This window comes from Hypanus sabinus, chromosome 29 (assembly GCF_030144855.1).
Source record: "Hypanus sabinus isolate sHypSab1 chromosome 29, sHypSab1.hap1, whole genome shotgun sequence".
Lineage (NCBI taxonomy): Eukaryota > Metazoa > Chordata > Chondrichthyes > Myliobatiformes > Dasyatidae > Hypanus > Hypanus sabinus.
The window spans coordinates 7,228,942-7,247,428 of NC_082734.1; the positions used below are offsets into that span (position 1 = coordinate 7,228,942).

Consider the following 18,487-nt stretch of genomic DNA (forward strand, 5'->3'; position numbering starts at 1 on the left):
ATGCCTCTTATCATCCTACCTCTCATCCTCCTTCGCTTCAGAGAAAAGCCCAAGCTTGCTCAACCTATCCTCATAATACACACTCTGTAATCCTCTACAACCACATCCTTCCTATAATGAGATGACCAGAACTGGGCCAATATTCCAAGTGTGGTCTGACCAGAGTTTTAATAGAGCTGCAACATTATCTCAAGGCTCTTGAACTCAATCTGGAGCAAGATCGACTGGCTGTTGGAATTCAGTGAGTCAGCCAGCATCTGAGCATGAACGTTCTAGATTGAGACCTTTCATCCGGATTGGACGAGTAGAGGGGTGATAAAAGAGGGAGGGAGTGGGGCAACATTCTCATCCTGCACTGGTCATCGTTTATTGCTGCAATTTCAAATATTTATACAACTGTTTGTTTTATTATAATGATGTATTAGTACTGACTGTACTGTCCTACATGTGCCTTGCACCTGTCAATACCAGGCTAACCACTCAGGTCTAGTCCAATATTACTTTGTAACTGTGTGTACTTGATTGTAAGTACTTGTGTTTTGCACCTTGGTCCCACAGGACCGATGTTTCGTTTAGCTGTATACTTGTGTATGGTTGAATGACAACTGAACTTGAACTTCAACAGCAAGCAAGCGATGGGTGGATCCAGGTGGGGAGGGGCTGATTCGCAGATGGAGTCAGGTTGAAAATATTTGGAGGTGGAAATTCATGAATAGTGGAGCAGGCAAAGAGCTGCGTGTTGACAGAACATTAAATACCCAGAAGTGCACGCAAATCAGTAACTATCTGAGAGTCTTGTCAGGTTTTCCACATTACTGAGTACCAGAAGGGCTGTTAATGCCTGTGGGGCTGGTCAGGCTGAGAGAAGGAAGGAACTTCAGTCTAGCACTGAAACACCACCCTCACCAGGAGCAACACATTGTGATGCATCCCTGTTGTTTTACAGGATTAAGGGATCTACTGGTTGTCCACCATGTCCGAACATGACAGAAAATCTGTCCGGCAGAGTTTTTAAAGTGGAAGAGCTGCTGCATTGGGATAGTTTCACTTAGAAGTCAAGTCCAGTGGTACAAACAAACATCACAGCTGATGTCTTCTTCGTTTGCAGTGGATGGCCACGAGTTCTTCCGCGCCTCATCATGCCCCTCACTCTCCATGGAGTGTTATAGAGCCACCTTCCTGGCCACTGGATCTCATCTACCCGGTCCACCCTTATCTCACCGGGGTATGAGGCCTGCCAGCTACTCTCACCTGGCTGAGCCCGCCTGACAAAGCGGTGTAGCAGGGTGTGACTGCTGCGGAGTGCAAACAGCTACAGGTGAGAGCTGAGAGTCCGCTGACCACCAAAAACGAGCAAGTTGCCCCAGAATGGGCACAAGCCCTTTCACCAGAGGGGCATTATAGTAGCATTAAGACAACAAATGTTAGGATGGGAAACAATTGCTTCTCCCAGGCCATGACACTACTGAACTCAATGCCACCACACAGGTCTCATCATGTATGGAGCACCAGTAGTGTGATAGGGATATGCATTATTATGCTAAATGTCAATCTTTTGGAATATATCTTATTATTTGTTTGTAGTAATATCACTCTGTGTGTGTGGGTGTCATATGAATTGTGTTGTGTACATTGGTCCAGAGGAACATTGTTTCATTTGTTGGTGTACACATATATGGTTGAACGACAAAAAACTTGAACTTGCTCACGATGGCCTGCAATATCTTAAAGTACTGAGCACAAAGCTAAACAGATTACTTCACTAACACATTCTGCAATTACTTCTGGCGTAATTTTATGTAATCTGTGGACAGCCTAACTACCAATCAACGGGGATTCATTGACACAATTATTCCAGCAAATACTGGACAATGACAGATGAAGCAGTCACATCTTGATTCCTGGGGTTATACCTTCATTTTGTTCTCACAAACAAACACAAAACTGTATCAGGGCAAAACAGAAAAGGTAAGAAACACAGACAGCATCTTGGTGAGTGAACATTTCAGGTTTCTGTTCTGATGTAGGATCACCAGTCTCAAGCATTAAATTCATTTCTCTCTAGAGATGCTGCCTGACTTGCTGAGAATTTCCAGCATTTCGTTTTGGATGCAGGATTTTTCTTTTGGCTCTATCCACAATAGGTAGGTGACACAGTGATGATGTGATCCCTCCTCTCCAGTTCAGTGTAGCAGCCACATCTTCTTACAATTTAACAAAACCAAACCTGCTGTCCAGTTTAGATTGTCCCGAAGTACTCTCTTTGGAACTTCGCAAAATCGTTCTCCGAAAATATGCTTGTTTCTTCTTTTTTCTTCACTTTCTTTTCCTTTGGACGATCCTTTGCTTTCCTTCCTCGATTGTATGTCTCCACCTATGGTAACAAAAGGTCCTCAGCATTATAATTTTGCACAGAGATATTACTGGCATTAACACTTTCTGCCAGCTGGGACGGTGGACAGAAACAACAGCAGAATTATATTTTTCTACCACCATGCACAGAATTTCTGAACTGTATCAGCAAAGGAAATTTCAAACATAAGGAATGTGGATCAGCCCTACTCCTTACTACTTATTCACTGGTCTTGGAGTGGGTGCAGAATTTAATGAAAAAGTAATCCATGTCCTTTTCCTGTTGCTCCATTTGGCACAGGAATGCATATGACTCAGATGTTTTTTATATATAGAAATAACTCACTAGTATGCATGAAACACATGCATAAGCTTCTTAAACTTGAGAAACTGCCAAGGGCCTTGCACGGTAGAGCATGATCAGACACTGAGCTAGCGAGACTGGGCTGTGAATACTGCAACTGTGCACTGACATTCTGTGTGGAGTCAGATCACAAATGCTGCATCTGGAGCCCCGAGGAGCAGATGAAAAAGATAAGTTGCTGAACCTACGTCAAGCATTACAATCTGAGGACTCCATGTGGCATGAGTGAGGTGCAGTCACCGTTGTAATGTCACATTAGCTTAGCAAGTTCTCAAGCAGCAGTGTAACAATGATCAAATGATGTGTTTAGCTGAATTTCAGTTTGATGTAAAAATATCCATGATGCAGGAAGAATTGCCTTACTCTATACCAAAGAATAATGTTTTAATATATCAAAATAAACATTATTCATAGTTTTTAAAATTCTACCAGAATAAACAAGTATGCTTTCAGTACTGTTCTATTACATTTCTACATACCAATAGCACTGCTGCCCCCTGGGGCGGTACACTACTACAATAATCAACTCTTCACCCACCCTGTTCTGCCCTGTGCAGCAGTAGAAGAACCCTTCACTGTGGTCCTTCCCCAGCGAGCTTATGCAGTAGCTGCACCAAACTTCAGTGCATCCCTCAGAGGGTACATGAGGAGGGTCAAGGTTTTAACCCCAGTGGAAAGACGGCACTTTCTTTGTGATGTAGTCAAGTGTCTGGAATGGGATTTCAACTAACAAGCCTGGGACACCATGGGCAGAGGCTAAACCTAGTTCTATCTTGATTCTCTCAACCTGCACTAATGATGTGGGTCCCTATTGTGGAAAGGGGAGAGGGGAATCATGGTTGGAAAAAGGGGGAAGAAGAGGGAAGCACCAGAGAGGCATTCTGTAATGATCAATAAACAAAAATAAACAAATCAATTGACCTTGCCTGTTGTTTCAGGGCTGTGTATGTCTGCACTACTCCTGCCAGTGCTACTCCCACAGCACCCCACCCTCGCCATTCCCAACATCCTTTGCTCCTGCCAGATATACAAACTGACTCTCTACTCCATGTTGACAAATACAGAACCGTGCTAAAGTTTTAGGCACCCCAGCTATATGTATATGTGCCTAGGACTTTTGCATAGTACTGTATAACTTATATTATTTAAGTTTACATAACTTAAGCTTGAAATGTGCTACACTACAGCTGTAAGGCATGGAACTTATACCCCGCGTTTCATTAAGACATTATGATTTCAGTCCTTTTTTCTGTCTTATGTAACAGAGATTCAATTTCCAATAGCCTACTAACAAGTTCGGGGTTTTGTTTCCTTCTGTTCGAGAAAGATACATTCCATATACACACCTTCTCAGTGACACTGCTCTCGGTCAGGAATTGGGAACCAAGCATGTACTGGAGGTTTGCCTCTGTATGATCAGCTGCTCTGGTTTTCCTGTATTCCTCTGTGAAAGCAAACAAGACTCATTAGCTCTGAAATCAGGAACAAGCACAAGGGACTGTACCCCTGCCCACATCTTTTCTCTAGTAGGGTCTCTTTTGAAGAGGTCCTTTGGATCCTGAAGGAGCTGGTAAATTTGGGAACACAAGGTGTTGGGAATCGAGAGCAACACACACACACAAGTGCTGGAGGAACTCAGCAGCCCCTACGGAGGGAAATAGCCGCTGCTTTGGGCCCTGATGTTCCATCACTCCTGCTGTGTTCCTCTAGCTTCTTGTGTGAGAGAGGATGGAAATCAAGATCAGATGGTAGCAAAATGTTTACTAATTTACAAGGCTGCGGTTGAAAGAGAGAATTTATTTTACATTTATTTTCCCTTCCCGCCCACGCCACCCAATTACGCCCACGTAAGCAATTAACCTACTAAACCATACATCTTTGGAATGCAGGAGGAAACTGGAGCACCCGAGGGAAACTAACGTAGTCACGGGGAGAATGTACAACCTCCTTACAATTAGCAGTGGGACTGGTGCTGTGATAGTGTTGTGTCTCTGTGCCACCATGATCAAAGACCCCACCTGGGACATTTTCTCTTCGCCCCTCTCACACCAGGCAAAAGCCTGAAAGCATGTACCACCAGGCTGAAGGAGGGTTTCTACTCCACTGTTATAAGATTTTAAGACAAACTCCTGACTCACACTCTGCTTCATTATAACCTTGCATCTCATTGTTTACAGGTGCTGCACTCTCTCCATAGCTGTTACATTTTATTCTGCATTGTCTTACCTTGCTCTTCCTCAATGTACTGTGTAATCATCTGAACAGGATGCAAGACCAGCTTTTCACTGTATCTTGGTACATGAATCAAAGCCAGTACCACTCAAACTGCCCCATGATGGTGTTTCTGTCTCACTCAGACTCATTCTCACACCGTCCAACTGGATCTGACCCTGTTAATCATGTAACTTTATACAAAACCAACTGCTCAGAGACTCGGTGGGTCAGATAGCATCTCAGGATGCAAAGGGATAGTCAACATTTCAGGTTAAGACCCAGCTTCGGCACAGTAGAGTAACAGCTAGTGTAACGACATTACAGTGCCAGCAACCCAGGTTCAGCTTCCGCCGCTGCCTGTATGTTCACCCTGTGACTGCATGGGTATTTGTGTTTATTCCTTTCAATGCCTTGTGCATCAGGCAGCAACCCTACCGTTTCTTTTAGCATTTCTCTGTTTGCTACAAGGCCGAGTTGTTAGCTCGACGTTCAACCCAGGACAGATGGAAACCATGCAAGGAGCTGGCTGGATTCAAAGCAGGGATTACTTGCTTCAAAGTCCAGTGCTGATGCCACTACACCATGCCTAGCATACCACATGACATAGATACTTCACTGATCCCAAAGGGAATTAGTGTCACACTAGCATTACAAGTGCAGATATAAACATGAGAAGAGAAATAGAGATAATTTTAAAAAATATATTAAAATAATTTTAAAAAGTTACCTCAGTCTAACAGGAGGGGATCATCTCTCCCCCAGCTATAGGCTGACTCATTATACAGCTTAATGGTAAGAATAGCCTCACACAGTGCTCACAGTTGTCTCAGTCTATTACTGAAAGTGCTCCTCTGTTCAGCCAAGGTGGCATGCAGAGGGTGAGAAGCATTGTCCAGAATTGCCAGGATTTTCTGGAGGGTCGTTGTGTCCTGTTTGATTCCTATAACTGAGCCAGTCTTTCTAATCAGTTTACTGAGCCTGTTGGCATCACCCGTGTCAATGCCTTTGCCACAGCACACCACTGCTTAAAAGATTGTACTGGCAACAACAGACTGGAAGAACATGTGAAGGAGAGGCCTGCATACTCAGGAAGTAGAGGTGACACTGGCCCTTCTTGTACACAGCCTCTGAGTTGGTGCTCCACTCAAGTCTGTTATCTAGGTGCACCCCCAGGTACCTGTAGATCCTCACCACATCCATGTTCTCAACATCAATAGTAACAGGGAGCAGTGCCAGGCTTAATTTTCCCCATCTCCACCTCCTTTTTATTACTAGAGTGTCTCTGAATAAAAACAGGCTGACGGCTTTAGTGAGGCAGAAAGAAATATGCAGAGTTAATAGAGGACTGTTTGTGTAGAGCTTTGCACTGTGTGAAGCACTGGCTCCTTATTTAGAACACAACTTTGAAGCTGCCGGTTACCTGGTACCGAACCTGTATGAGACTCGCGAAGAGCGTTGGCATGTTATCTGGAACAGAAACCTGCCCGCAGCAATAGGGCTGGGCAGGTTACTACAGTGCAAGAGCAAACAGCACACCTGCTGAGTAGCTGCACGTCAGCTCTGTAACTTATCCTCTCCCTGAGCAGTCCAGGGTGGTCTGGGATGGCCAGTACCTTTGTTTCTCACGGGACTGAGCCAATTCCAAACTCCTGGGCGTCACTTCAACCCCACACATTGGTTGGAATATCATGCCATCTGCTTGTATCGAAGTGTGATGGCATTGTTTTTTTGTTGAGGGAATACGCCATAGTGTTGGGAGGGAATTCCAAAGAACTCTGCCTGGGACGGAACGTTTCAGTCACGGGGAGAGGGTGGGCCTGTTTTCGCTGGAGTGGAGCAGGTTAAGAGGGTGGCACAGTAACGCAGTGGTTAGCACAACACTTTACAATACCAGTGACCCCGGTTCATTTCCTGCTGCTGTGTCAGGAACACACACAAAATCCTGGAGGAATTTGTAGGCCAGGCAGCGTCTGTGGAGAAGAGTAAACAGTCGACGTTTCGGGCTGAGACCCCTTCATCATGAGTAGACTGTTCACTATCAACATCTAGACAGTGACTAGGAAGGCCAAAAGAATGCTGGGCTGTATAAAGCACTCAGCAGAGTTTAAGTCTAGAAACATTCTCCTTAAACTGTGCTTGTGAGGCCACACCTTGAGCATTGTGTACAATTTTGGTCTCCATATTTTGTGAGGGACAAAAAGGTGGCATCCATCATTAAGGACCCTCATCTCATTGCTATCATCAGGGAGGGGGTACAAAAGCCTGAAGACACACACTCAGTGTTTCCTGAACAGCTTCTTCCCCTCCACCATCCAATTTCTGAATGAACAATGAACCCAAGAACACTACCTCAGAATTTTCTCCCTCTTTTTCCACTACTTATTTAATTTTCCTTTTTTATATATATATCTAATTTATAGTGTTTAATATTATGTATTGAACTGTACTGCTGCCATAAATTTCACTGCATGTGCCAGTGATATTAAACCTGACTCTGATTATGGGGTAGACTGCAGGATTCTTGTCCCATTATCAGAGGCAGAATAAAACTAAATCGGCTGGGTGCTGGAAAATGGGATGAATACAGATGGGTGCCCACTGGTTGACATGAATGTGATGGGCCAAATGGCCTGTTTCCCTGCTGTGACTCCAGTTTCCAAGGTCAGCATTCTCTGCTCATCCCCAGGTACCCAGGATGAGTTGCCTGTAAGTGGCACTTACGAGACCCTCAAGTGGGGTGGGAGAGGGGTCACATACAGCCCAGATTGGGAAAGGATGTCCTCTTTTGAAGGACGTTAGTGAACTACCTTGGCTTTTACAATCCAATTGTATTTATAATCATCTTGTCTAAAATGAGTTGTTGTTTTACCCTGTACTACTTTTGGGAAGTTTCTGACGGTTGTCATAGCCAGGGTGGTAATGGGGATAAGCTCCCAATGGCGTGCGTCTCAAATAGCCTCTGACAACCAAGCCCAGCCTTCGCATGTGGCTCAGCTACAGAGCCTGTTGGAACCACTTCTACTGAGAGGAGAAGGGGCAAAGGTGACCCCGACAGGAAATGATAAAGTGGTGTAAATGGGTGGAGGTGTTGCTTTGGGAAAGTAACTTTTTTTGAGTACTGTGGTCCTGGTGTGGACATTACGTAGCTTCCTCCCTGATGGGACTAACAGTCCATGAGCAGGGTGGGTGGGATCCTTCATGAAAAGTCCCTTTTCAGGCACCTTTCTCTATATATGTCTTTGATGGCAGGTAGGCTGATGCTGGTGATTGGGTGGGCAATTTTAATATGCTCAACAACTTAGTTGATCCAAAGGCCAGTGGTACTGGAAAATACCCCAAGCCATAAATAGGACAAGGCACTCTACAACACAGTACAGGCCCTTTAGGCCACAACGCTGTGCCAACCTTTTAACCATCCCTCCTCCATATCTCTCCATTTTTCTATCGTCCATGTGGCTCAAAGACCTCTTAAATGCCCCTAATGTATCTTCCTCTAACACCACCCCTGGCAGCGTGTTCCACACATCCACCACTCTCTGTGTAAAATACTTACTTTTCTCCAATCACCTTAAAATTATGAAAATTAGTCCTCGTGACTATTTTGTGGCCATTCCATCAAGGAAGCATTCTAGCATAGGGGCAAAGTATCCAAATGCAAATAAAACAGGGTGGATAGCCCTTGTATCACTTGTACAGCCAGACTCTTAGAGCTATGAAATTTCTTTGCACAGAGCAATGCAGGGATTCAGGCACATCAACCTATCACTTACCCAGTGCTGATTTAACTACCTTCCCTTTAACGGTAGCTTTGTTCTTTTCCCGTTGCCTGCGAATCCTCTCCAATTCCTTCCTTCTCCCCTTCTTGCTTGTATTGAGCAAGCGGCCAGCATCTGACGAGTGTCCTCGATTCATCTTCTTACCTTGCCCTTGAAATGAAGCACAAGGAGGAGGGGCGGGTCACTACTGAGGGTCCAGAGGATCTTTATGAGAATGATCCCAGGTATGTATGAGGATTGTTCGATGGCTCTGGGCTTCTACTTGCTGGAGTTTAGAAGAATGAGGGTGAACTCATTGAAAGGTCAAGATAGAGGATGTTTCCAATAATGGGAGGGTCTAGGACCAGAGCAATGGAGATGAGGAGGAATTTCTTCATCAGAGAATGGTGAATCTGTGGAATTCATTTCTACATTTGATTGTGGAGGCCAAGTCTTTGAATGTATTCAAATTTTAACAGATTGAACAAAGGCTGATTCTGAGGAACTGAAAATAGACAATAGGTACAGAAGTAGACCATTTGGCCCCTCGAGCCTGCACCACCATTTTGAGATCATGGCTGATCAACTACTATCAATACCCGGTTCCTGCCTTGTCCCCATATCCCTTGATTCCCCTATCCATAAGATACCTATCTAGCTCCTTCTTGAAAGCATCCAGAGAATTGGTCTCCACTACCTTCCAAGGCAGTGCATTCCATACCCCCACAACTCTCTGGGAGAAGAAGTTCTTCCTTAACTCTGTCCTAAATGACCTACCCCTTATTCTCAAACCATGCCCTCTGGTACTGGACTCTCCCAGCATCTGGATCATATTTCCTTAATCCCTTAATAATCTTATATGTTCCAATTAAATCTCTCAATCTCCTTAATTCCAGCGTGTACAAGCCCAGTCTCTCTAACCTCTCTGCGTAAGACAGTCCAGACATCCCAGGAATTAACCTCGTGAATCTACACTGCACTTCCTCTACAGCCAGGATGTCCTTCCTTAACCCTGGAGACCAAAACTGTACACAATACTCCAGGTGTGGTCTCACCAGGGCTCTGTGATCTTGGATACAATGTAGAACAACAAAGGAAAGCATTAAAATAGTTCAACAGAGTCCAGAAAAAAATCATAATTTGCTAGTTAGAAAGCACAAAGACTATCTGTGAATGATTAAAGGCACTAAATATGCAGAGAATAGTATAGTTCCGTACAAAACTGAATACAGTAGAAAGGTTTAGTGGTGGCGTGTTTATATGCAGCAGCCTCTTGGGTGCCAGTGCAAAGCTATTTTAGTCTTTTTTATGATCACAAGACAATGCTGGACATTAAGAACTTCAGGTACCCATCAGCGAGCTGCTGACTGGTGGAGGAGCTGGACTTGGTGCGGTCTGTGTTACTGCCTGTTGTATTTGAGTTAGTGCCAGAAGCTGGTATGCAAACTAACAGCGAGTGATCATCTTGGATGTTTTTCTTGCGATCGCAAGACCCTGGTGGAGACTGGTGATACAAAATGCTGCAAGTCTGTTTCCCTCGCTTATTGCAAGCCAGAAGGTGGGGAGGGAGGGAGGGGTGCTGTGCAGAGTAGGCCTTAAACTGCAGGCTTGCCCCTCCTGTCAGTGCTGCCCTCCAGTGTTCGATCAGTGGAATGACAAGCTGGATCAGGTATTCAATTTCCTGCAGACTACTGAGAACAGCCAGGAATCATCAATTTACAGGATGTGGTAATCAGGTAATTGGGCCATTATATATGTATATTTTGTGTGATGTATGCTTACTTGCTATCTTACACATGCTATATGTGCTTTGTGTTGCATATGACCATTGTACTGTGTTTTTCACCTTGACCCAAAGAAGGCTGTTCTGTTAGGCTGTATCCATATATGGTTGAATTATAAATTTGAATTCAGGTTGACAGTGTTGTTAAGGAGTTTTCTGGTATGTTGGCATTCATCACCCGTGGGATTGAGTTCAAGAGCTGTGTTACAGCTCTTTTTCCTTGTAATCTTTGACCCCTTCTAACCAAGAGCCTCTTAACCTCCACTTTGAGTTAGAGTACAGAACATCGAAATCTGCAGCTCATTACAGGTCCCTCGGCCCACAATGTTGTGCTGATCACGTAACCTACTCTGGAAACTGTCTAGAATTTCCCTAGCACATAGCCCTCTAATTTTCATGTACCCTTACATCACGGCTGCTGGCAGTGTGTTCCACGTGCCCACCACTCTCTGTGAAAAACTTACCCTGACATCCCCTCGGTACCTATTTACAATCACCTTAAAAATATGTTACAGCTGTATAAGACCTTGGTCAAACCCTTCCTGGAGTACTGGTCACCTCACTACAGGAAGGATGTGCATACTACAGAGAGAGAGAGAGACAGAGCAGAGGAGACTTAAAAGGATGTTGACTGAATTGGAGAGTGTACTTTATGAGACTAGGATGAGTGAACTTGGCCTTTTCTCCTTGGAGCAATGGAAGATGAGAGGTGACCTGATAAAGGTGTATGATATGACGAGGGGCATTGACCAAGAGGCTTTTTCCCAGACCTGAAATGGCTAACACAAGGGGACAGACATATTTTTAAGGTGATTGTAAATAGGGGATGTCAGGGTAAGTTTTTCACAGAGAATGGTGGGTACGTGGAACACTCTGCCAGCAGCCGTGATGGAAGTGGACACAATAGGGTACATGGAACTTAGAGGGCTATGTGCTAGGGAAATTCTAGACAGTTTCTAGAGTAGGTTACGTGATCAGTACAACATTGTGGGCCGAAGGACCTGTAATGAGCTGCAGATTTCTATGTTCTGTACTCTGGATCAAAGTGGAGGTTAAGAGGTTTTTAGTTAGAAGGGGTCAAAGATTACAAGGAAAAAGCAGAATTGGGTTGACAAATGATGAAATGACAGAGCAGACTCGAAGGGCCGAAAGGTTGAATTATTTTCTCTCTCAACCCCACTGTCTGTAGTAATGAATTCCACAGGTTCACCATTTTCGAAACAAAAATCCTCCTCATTTCTGCTCCTGTCTTATGGAATGCATGGGATAATATAAGAGAGTAGAACTGAACTAGATTGCCTGGGTCTCAAACAATCAGAGGCCATACTACATCAACGTACTACTGTAATAAAATATAGTCGACATCCAAAACAAATTTTTTTTACTCTATGCCTTCACTTTGGGCAGCCAGACAGTGCTACACAGCGCCCCTCGTGTTCGGAGGCCAGAGTCGGAGCTCTTCTCCACACCATAGAGGGCACTGCAACACCAACAACCCCCCCCCTCCACCTCGCGAACGCCCCCCAGCGGTGGGAGGCCGATATAGACGAATGCCGCCACCGATGACGAGAGGCCTAGCCGGCAGGGAGATCTCCGATGGCGCACCGCGTCTTGCCGAGGCGCAGGGGTCATGAGCTCGACATTCTCCGTTACCTCTTACATCCTCGCTCATCAGATCTAGCCCCTTCCTGAGCAGCGCTGCCGACATCGTGCCGCATCCGATCGGAATAGAGCCGCGAACGACCACGCCGAACTGCCCGGGGCCCTCGCTCGGTATCTAGGTGACGAGACGCGCCCAAAATGCGGATGCTCCCGGCTCCCGCTCCCCTCCCAGCACAGCGCCCCTGCCGTGGCGGCGGGACAACTGCGCCTTTGTCTGAGAGACACGGGAAATGGCAGAAATGCTGTACACGTGGAGCTGTTTTCTGCTTAGATGCCGCCTGACCTGTTGCTTCAGAACGCCTTGTGTTCAAGAGACCTCAGAGGCTGGAATCCAGAGCAACACACAATCTGCAGGTCGAGCAGTATCTACTTTGACAACTCTTGTCCATCGAGGCATAAGTGAAGAGAGGCTCTGGGTCTCTTTTCGCCACAATTCAGAGGACTGAGGGGTGACCTCATTGAAACCTATCAAATGTTGGAAAGCCTCGAAAGAGTGGATGTGGAGAGGATGTTTCCTGTGGTGGGAGAGTCTAAGACCAGAGGACGCAGCCTCGGAATAGAGGGGCGTCCTTTTAGAACAGAGATGAGGGGGAATTTCTTTAGCCAAAGAGTGGTGGGCTTGTGGAATTCTTTGCCACAGGCAGCTGTGGAGACCAGTCTTTATGGATATTTAAAGCAGAGGTTGATAAATTCTTGATTAGTCAGGGCATGAAGGGATACGGGGAAATTGGGGCTGAGAGGGAAAATGGATCTGCAGTGACAAAGGGCCAAATGGCCTAATTCTGTTCCTATACCTTATGGTCCTATAATTGAGACCATCTTCAGGGCGGCATCCATCAATACAGAGCTTGCCATCTGGCACATGCCCTTTACTCCTTTGCCATCAGAGAGGAGGAACAGGAGTTTGAACACCAACATTATCGTTTTAGGAAAAGCTTCTTAGACTTGGCCACAGAGTTCTAAGTGGTCCACGAACACTACCTTGTTATTCCTTGCTTTTGCATTATTTACTTATTTTTGCACTGTATTTTATTATCGCATGTTCTGAGATGCAGTGGAAAGCTCGTCTTGCATGCTGTTCATACAGCACATGGACGGGCCCTTTGGCCCCCAATATTGTGCCAAATCAAACCCCCCCACACTAATCCCTCCTATCTACACAAAGTCCATCTCCCCTCACATTAATGTGCCTATCTAAAAGCCCTTGATTTATTTGCCTCTACCACCGTACCAGGCAATGCATTCCAAGCATCCACCACTCTCCGAGTGCAAAATCTTACCCCTCACATCCCCCTTGAACCTACCCCTCTCACCTTTGTTGCATGCCCTCTGATATTTGACATTTCTACCCTGGGGAAAAAATACTCCCTGACTACTCTATACATGTCTCTCATAATCTTCTAAACCTCCATCAGATCTCCCCTCAGCCTCTGCCACTCCAGAGAAAACAAGCCAAGTTTCTCTTTTCACCCAATGAACTTCTCTTAAACGTTGCAAACGAACCCACATCCACCATTTCTACTGGCAGCTCATTCCACACACTCGCACCGTCTTGTGGATGTGAGGTCAAGAGTCTAATTTATCGTACTAAGGATCTATTTAATAGTCTTACAATAGTGGGGTAGAAGCCCCAGAAAAGTCTGAAAGAGCTTCTACCCCACTATTGTAAGACTATTAAATAGATCCCTAGTACGATAAATTGGACTCTTGACCTCACAATCTTATTATTTGCCAGCACTGAATTTTCTTTGTAGCCGTTAGTTTATTCTGCAATGTTATTGTTTTACCTTGTTCTACCTCAATGCACTGTAATAATTTGATCTGTATGAACATTTAGCAAGACAAGCTCTTCACCGTATCTCAGTATATGTGACAATAATAAACCAATTCCAGTACCTTTTGCCTCCACAGATATTGCTTGACCCGCTGACTTCTTTCAGTGTTTTTTTCTTTGTTTAATGATACAGCTGCCCCTTTTCGCTGCACAGGGAAGCTCAAAGCCTCCGGCCACAGCAGGAACAGAAAACAGGAGCAGGTGGAGATGACTCGGCTCCTCGAGCCTTTTATAAAATCACCATTGGCATAGATGAGATTAGTGGCACAAGGCTTCTCACCAGGGTAAGGGGGTTTAAAAGGGAGCAGGTTTAAAGCGAGAAAGGAACGATGCAGAAGGGACCTGAGGGGCACTCTTTCATACAGATCAGGGGTTCCCAACCTGGGCTCCCTTGCTTAATGGTATTGGTCTATAGCATAAAAAAAGTGGGGGAACTCCGATTGTAGAGGGTGCAGGGTATATGGAAAGTCTACCAGAGGAACTGGAAAATGTGGATACAATTAACAACGTTTAAAAGACATTTGGATAGGAAAGGTTTAGAGCAGGGGATCCCAAACTTTTTAACATTACCATTAACTGCGGGGTTCATGGAACCCAGGTTAAGAGGTATATGGGGGTGCCATGGTAACGTTGTGGTTAGCGTGACTTTTTGGGGGGGGGCAGAGTTCAGAGTTCAATTCCAACATCATCAGTAGGGAGCCAGTGGAATGGTTGGGTTTTCTCCGGGTCCTCTGGTTTTCTCCCACAGTCCACAGACGTACCGGTTAGTAGATTAATTGGCCATTGTAAATCATTCCATGACTGGGCTTGGGTTAAATTGGGGGTTGCTGAGAAAGGGGCCTATTCCACACTGTTTCTCAATAAATAAATTAATAAATAAACATATTCAAATTGATTAGGTCATTCAGGCAATTTAGTCAATGTGGTTGAGACGGATTATTGGGCCTATTTTCTACGCTGTGTAACTATGTTTCTATAAACTCAAATACTTTAAACAAATTTTTTTAAAGTTATAAAATATATTTTTATTTAATTATTCTAGGCAACTGAACAGAAATATCACTTTACAGAGCCATAGAGATTGTTCAGCACTAGTTACATCTCAAGGCAGTTAGAAAATCAGTTAGAAATCATCCAAGGAGTAACATTTTAATATTTTTACTGAAGGAGCTTATAAACAAGTGAGATTTATATCAAATTACCAATTCTGAAGACTGCATCACCAGACCTCAGGGAGAGGATCACTGTGAAAATTTCAGGATGTCTTGTTAAGAAACAGTTTCGTGGAGTTTAACAGCGAAGTTCCACTCTGTTGTCATTAAAACTTTAAGCTGCATTCTTCTGGAAAGGCTTATTTTATGTAATTTTAAAATAATGATTCCTGTCCTTCTCCAATACAGATCTTGAATATCCAACTAGACCAGCGTGAGAAACAGAACAGGGGCACTCTGCAGAGCCCACACAAATTGGCAAACAGCCTGACGCAACAGCAGCCCATGTCTAGCAGTCACTCTGAAGGAGCAACAGGCAAAAGCTTTCATCAGGACCAAAACATCAACTGTCCATTTCCCGCTATTGATGCTGCCTGACCTGCCGAGTTCCTCCAGCTTTTTGTGCATTGCTTCAGATTTCCAGGTTTCACTTGTGTCTCAAGTTATGAGGGGTGATTGATAAGTTCGTGGCAGTTTAGAAAACCTAGCACATTTATTTTGATGAAGGGTTTCGGCCCGAAACATCGTCACTACCTCCTCCCATAGACGCTGTCTGGCCTGCTGAGTTCTGCCAGCATTTTGTGTTTTTATTTCACATTTATTTTTCCTACATTCTCACACATAGTCCAGTGGTCATGGAGCATACAGATCCCTTCTTTGTAGAAGTCAGTGCCTTGGACCTCCAGAAATGGTCCATAGCATGGGTGATTGATAAGTTCATGGCCTAAGGTAGAAGGAGATGAGTTATTAACTTCAAACTTTCTGCATTTTCACTCAGAGTTGAACTGCATGTACATGTAACAAGAGCTGTATAACTCATCTCCTTCTACCTTAGGCCACAAATTTATCAATCAGCCCTGGTGTGGACCACCTGGAGGTCCTAGATGCTCTCGTTACATGCACGTGCAGTTCGACTGAGTGATAATGCAGAAAGTTTGAAGTTAATAACTATTTCTACCTTAGGCCACAAACTTATCATTCACCCCTTCTGTGGACCACTTCTACAAAGGGATCCATATGCTCTACGACTGCTGGACTAAGTGTGTACATGTAGGAGGGGACTATGTTGAAAAATAAACGTGCTAGGTTTTCTAAAATTGACTCCTTCTACTGTAGGCCATCAATCACCCCTCGTATTCGAAGGTATCAGGTTTCACTTTAACAAGTAGGGTGGCTCAATGTAATCCAGCATCAAGGACACCTTTACAAAGCAACGCCTCAAAAGGGCAGCATCCATCATTAAGGACACCCATCTCCCAGTACATCCCTTCTTCTCATTACTACCATCAGGGATGAGGTACAGGAGCCTGAAGACACACACTCAACTTTTCAGGAACAGCTTGTTCCCTTCTGTCATCAGATTTCTGAATGGACAATGAATCCATGAACACTACCTCTGCATTTTTACCTCGTTTTAATATAGATTTTTATTATGTATTTCATTGCACTGCTGCTGCAAAACAACAAGTTTCACGACATATGCCGGTGATATTAAACCTGATTCTAATTCTGCATCTTGGGCCTGAAATGCCATTCGATCTGCCACACTGTATAAGCTGAACTGAAGCTGGAAGGATTTCTGATTTCAGTCCACTCATGAAGCTGGAGGCAGCCACAGCTGTGGCACACATTGGCCAGTAGATGGACATTTAAAATCTCTCCTGCCCAGAAGATTGGCTTGCATAAATCAAATACTAAGCACAGGAGATGGGATGTTATATTGAAGTTGTATAAGATGTTGCTGGGACCTAATTTGGAGTATTGTGTGCAATTCTCGTCACATACCTACAGGAAAAATTTCAATAAGATTAAAAGAGTGCAGAGAAAATTTATAAGGACGTTGCTGGGACTTGAGTTATAGGGTAAGGTTGGTCGGTTAGAAGAATTAGTGGAGATTTGATAAGAGGTATACAAAATTACGAGGGGTGAATGCAAGTAGGCTTTTTCCACTGAGGTTAGGTGGAACTAAAACTAGAAGTCATAGGTTAAGGGTGAAAGGTGACATGAGGGGGAACTTTCTAACTTATAGGGTTGGTGAGTGTGTGCAACAAGCTGCCAGCGGAAGTGGTGGATGTGGGTTGGCTTGCAATGTTTAAGAGAAATTTGGATGGGAGGGTTATGGTCTGAAGGCAGGTCGATGGGACTGGACGGAATAGTAGTTCGGCACGGACTAGATGGGCCAAAGGGACTGCTTCTGTGCCATGACTCTGTGACTCCAAGATAACACAAGAATGAAAGAGAAAGCAGCTGTATTAGCCGCTAGAGTGCCTCAAGCCTGTTCCACTCTTCAGTGATTCAGTGTTCTCCTTCAACCCTATATTCGTGCCTGACGTGCAATCTGCTTTCTTCCCTTGACTGCTCAAGTTCTATTACTCGACTCTGAATGCTCTCAACAACTAAGCAAGCACATCCTCTCAGGGTGGAGGATTTCAAAGACACAATTCTAAGTAAATGAATTGTTTCTCTTCTCAATCCAAACTTTCTGACCCTAATCCTGGGACCATGCCCATCTCTTGGCTCCGGACTCTCAAGTCTGGGGGAGAAATGCCCATCACATCCAGCTTGTCAGTTTCTTTCAGAATATCACCTGCTTCAAAGCGATTATTTACTCTTCTTTCAGAATTTAGTCAGTGTACTTGATCCCATAGGACAATCCCAGGAATCAGAAGCAAATGCAAGCACTTAGGAACACTCAACATGAGCACCTTGGTAGAGTTGTGGCTAGCTTGGAGGACCTATCACAGCTTGGACTGTAAGGGGTCTCTGTACGTCCTCCCTGTGCAAAGCGTACGTTTTCCCTGGGTGCTTCAGTTTCCTCCCACAGTCCAAAAGATGTGCTGGGTAGGTTAATTGGTCAATGTAAAATTGTCTCATGCCTCTCAAAGTTCAATCCTACCTCCCCATCGTGAGAGGGTGGCAACGGGCAAGGCCAGCCAAAGGCTCTGGTGAAGCTGCGGAGGCCAATCCCCTGTATGGTGGATATAATGGATCACCAAAAAAAATGATGACCGTCCAAACATAACATCGACTTTGGACGATGGAAACAGGAGGTCACTGATGCCCTATGCTCCACTGGGAGCTAAGGGCCTAGGAAAGAAGAAGAAATTAGGTTAGGGTTAAATCTGGGTTGTCGGGGATGCTGAGGCAGCACAGCTTAAAGGGCGTTCTCTGTGCAGTTATCTCCAAATTAAATAAATAAATAAACAGTCCTGTGAAGCAGATCCAGTGAAGGAGACGTTGACACTCAGGCGCTGTTCTCCTCTGTAACATTCAACGTGAAGTAAATTTGCTCAGTAAAATAATAAGCCAATG

General features: G+C 44.6%; 1 protein-coding gene and 1 long non-coding RNA gene across 3 annotated transcripts; one reads left to right on the forward strand and one right to left on the reverse strand.

The window, feature by feature from the left end:
* Nucleotides 1-1,892: 1,892 nt before the first annotated feature.
* Nucleotides 1,893-12,260, reverse strand: rps19bp1 (ribosomal protein S19 binding protein 1). The gene is made up of 4 exons (XM_059953534.1): nt 12,122-12,260; nt 8,701-8,856; nt 4,063-4,160; nt 1,893-2,374 (listed from the first exon to the last, which is right to left on the reverse strand). Exons 1-4 carry the CDS (start codon nt 12,174-12,176, stop codon nt 2,240-2,242), a joined length of 444 nt encoding a protein of 147 aa, XP_059809517.1. The 5' UTR covers nt 12,177-12,260; the 3' UTR covers nt 1,893-2,239.
* LOC132382939 (uncharacterized) lies at nt 8,874-18,480 on the forward strand. 2 transcript variants are annotated; one of them, XR_009508506.1, is made up of 3 exons: nt 8,874-10,421; nt 14,098-14,248; nt 15,365-18,480. It is a non-coding gene; the product is annotated as an uncharacterized LOC132382939 (long non-coding RNA). The 2 variants fall into 2 exon arrangements; XR_009508505.1 differs by lacking the exon at nt 14,098-14,248.
* The last annotated feature ends 7 nt before the right edge of the window (nt 18,481-18,487 follow it).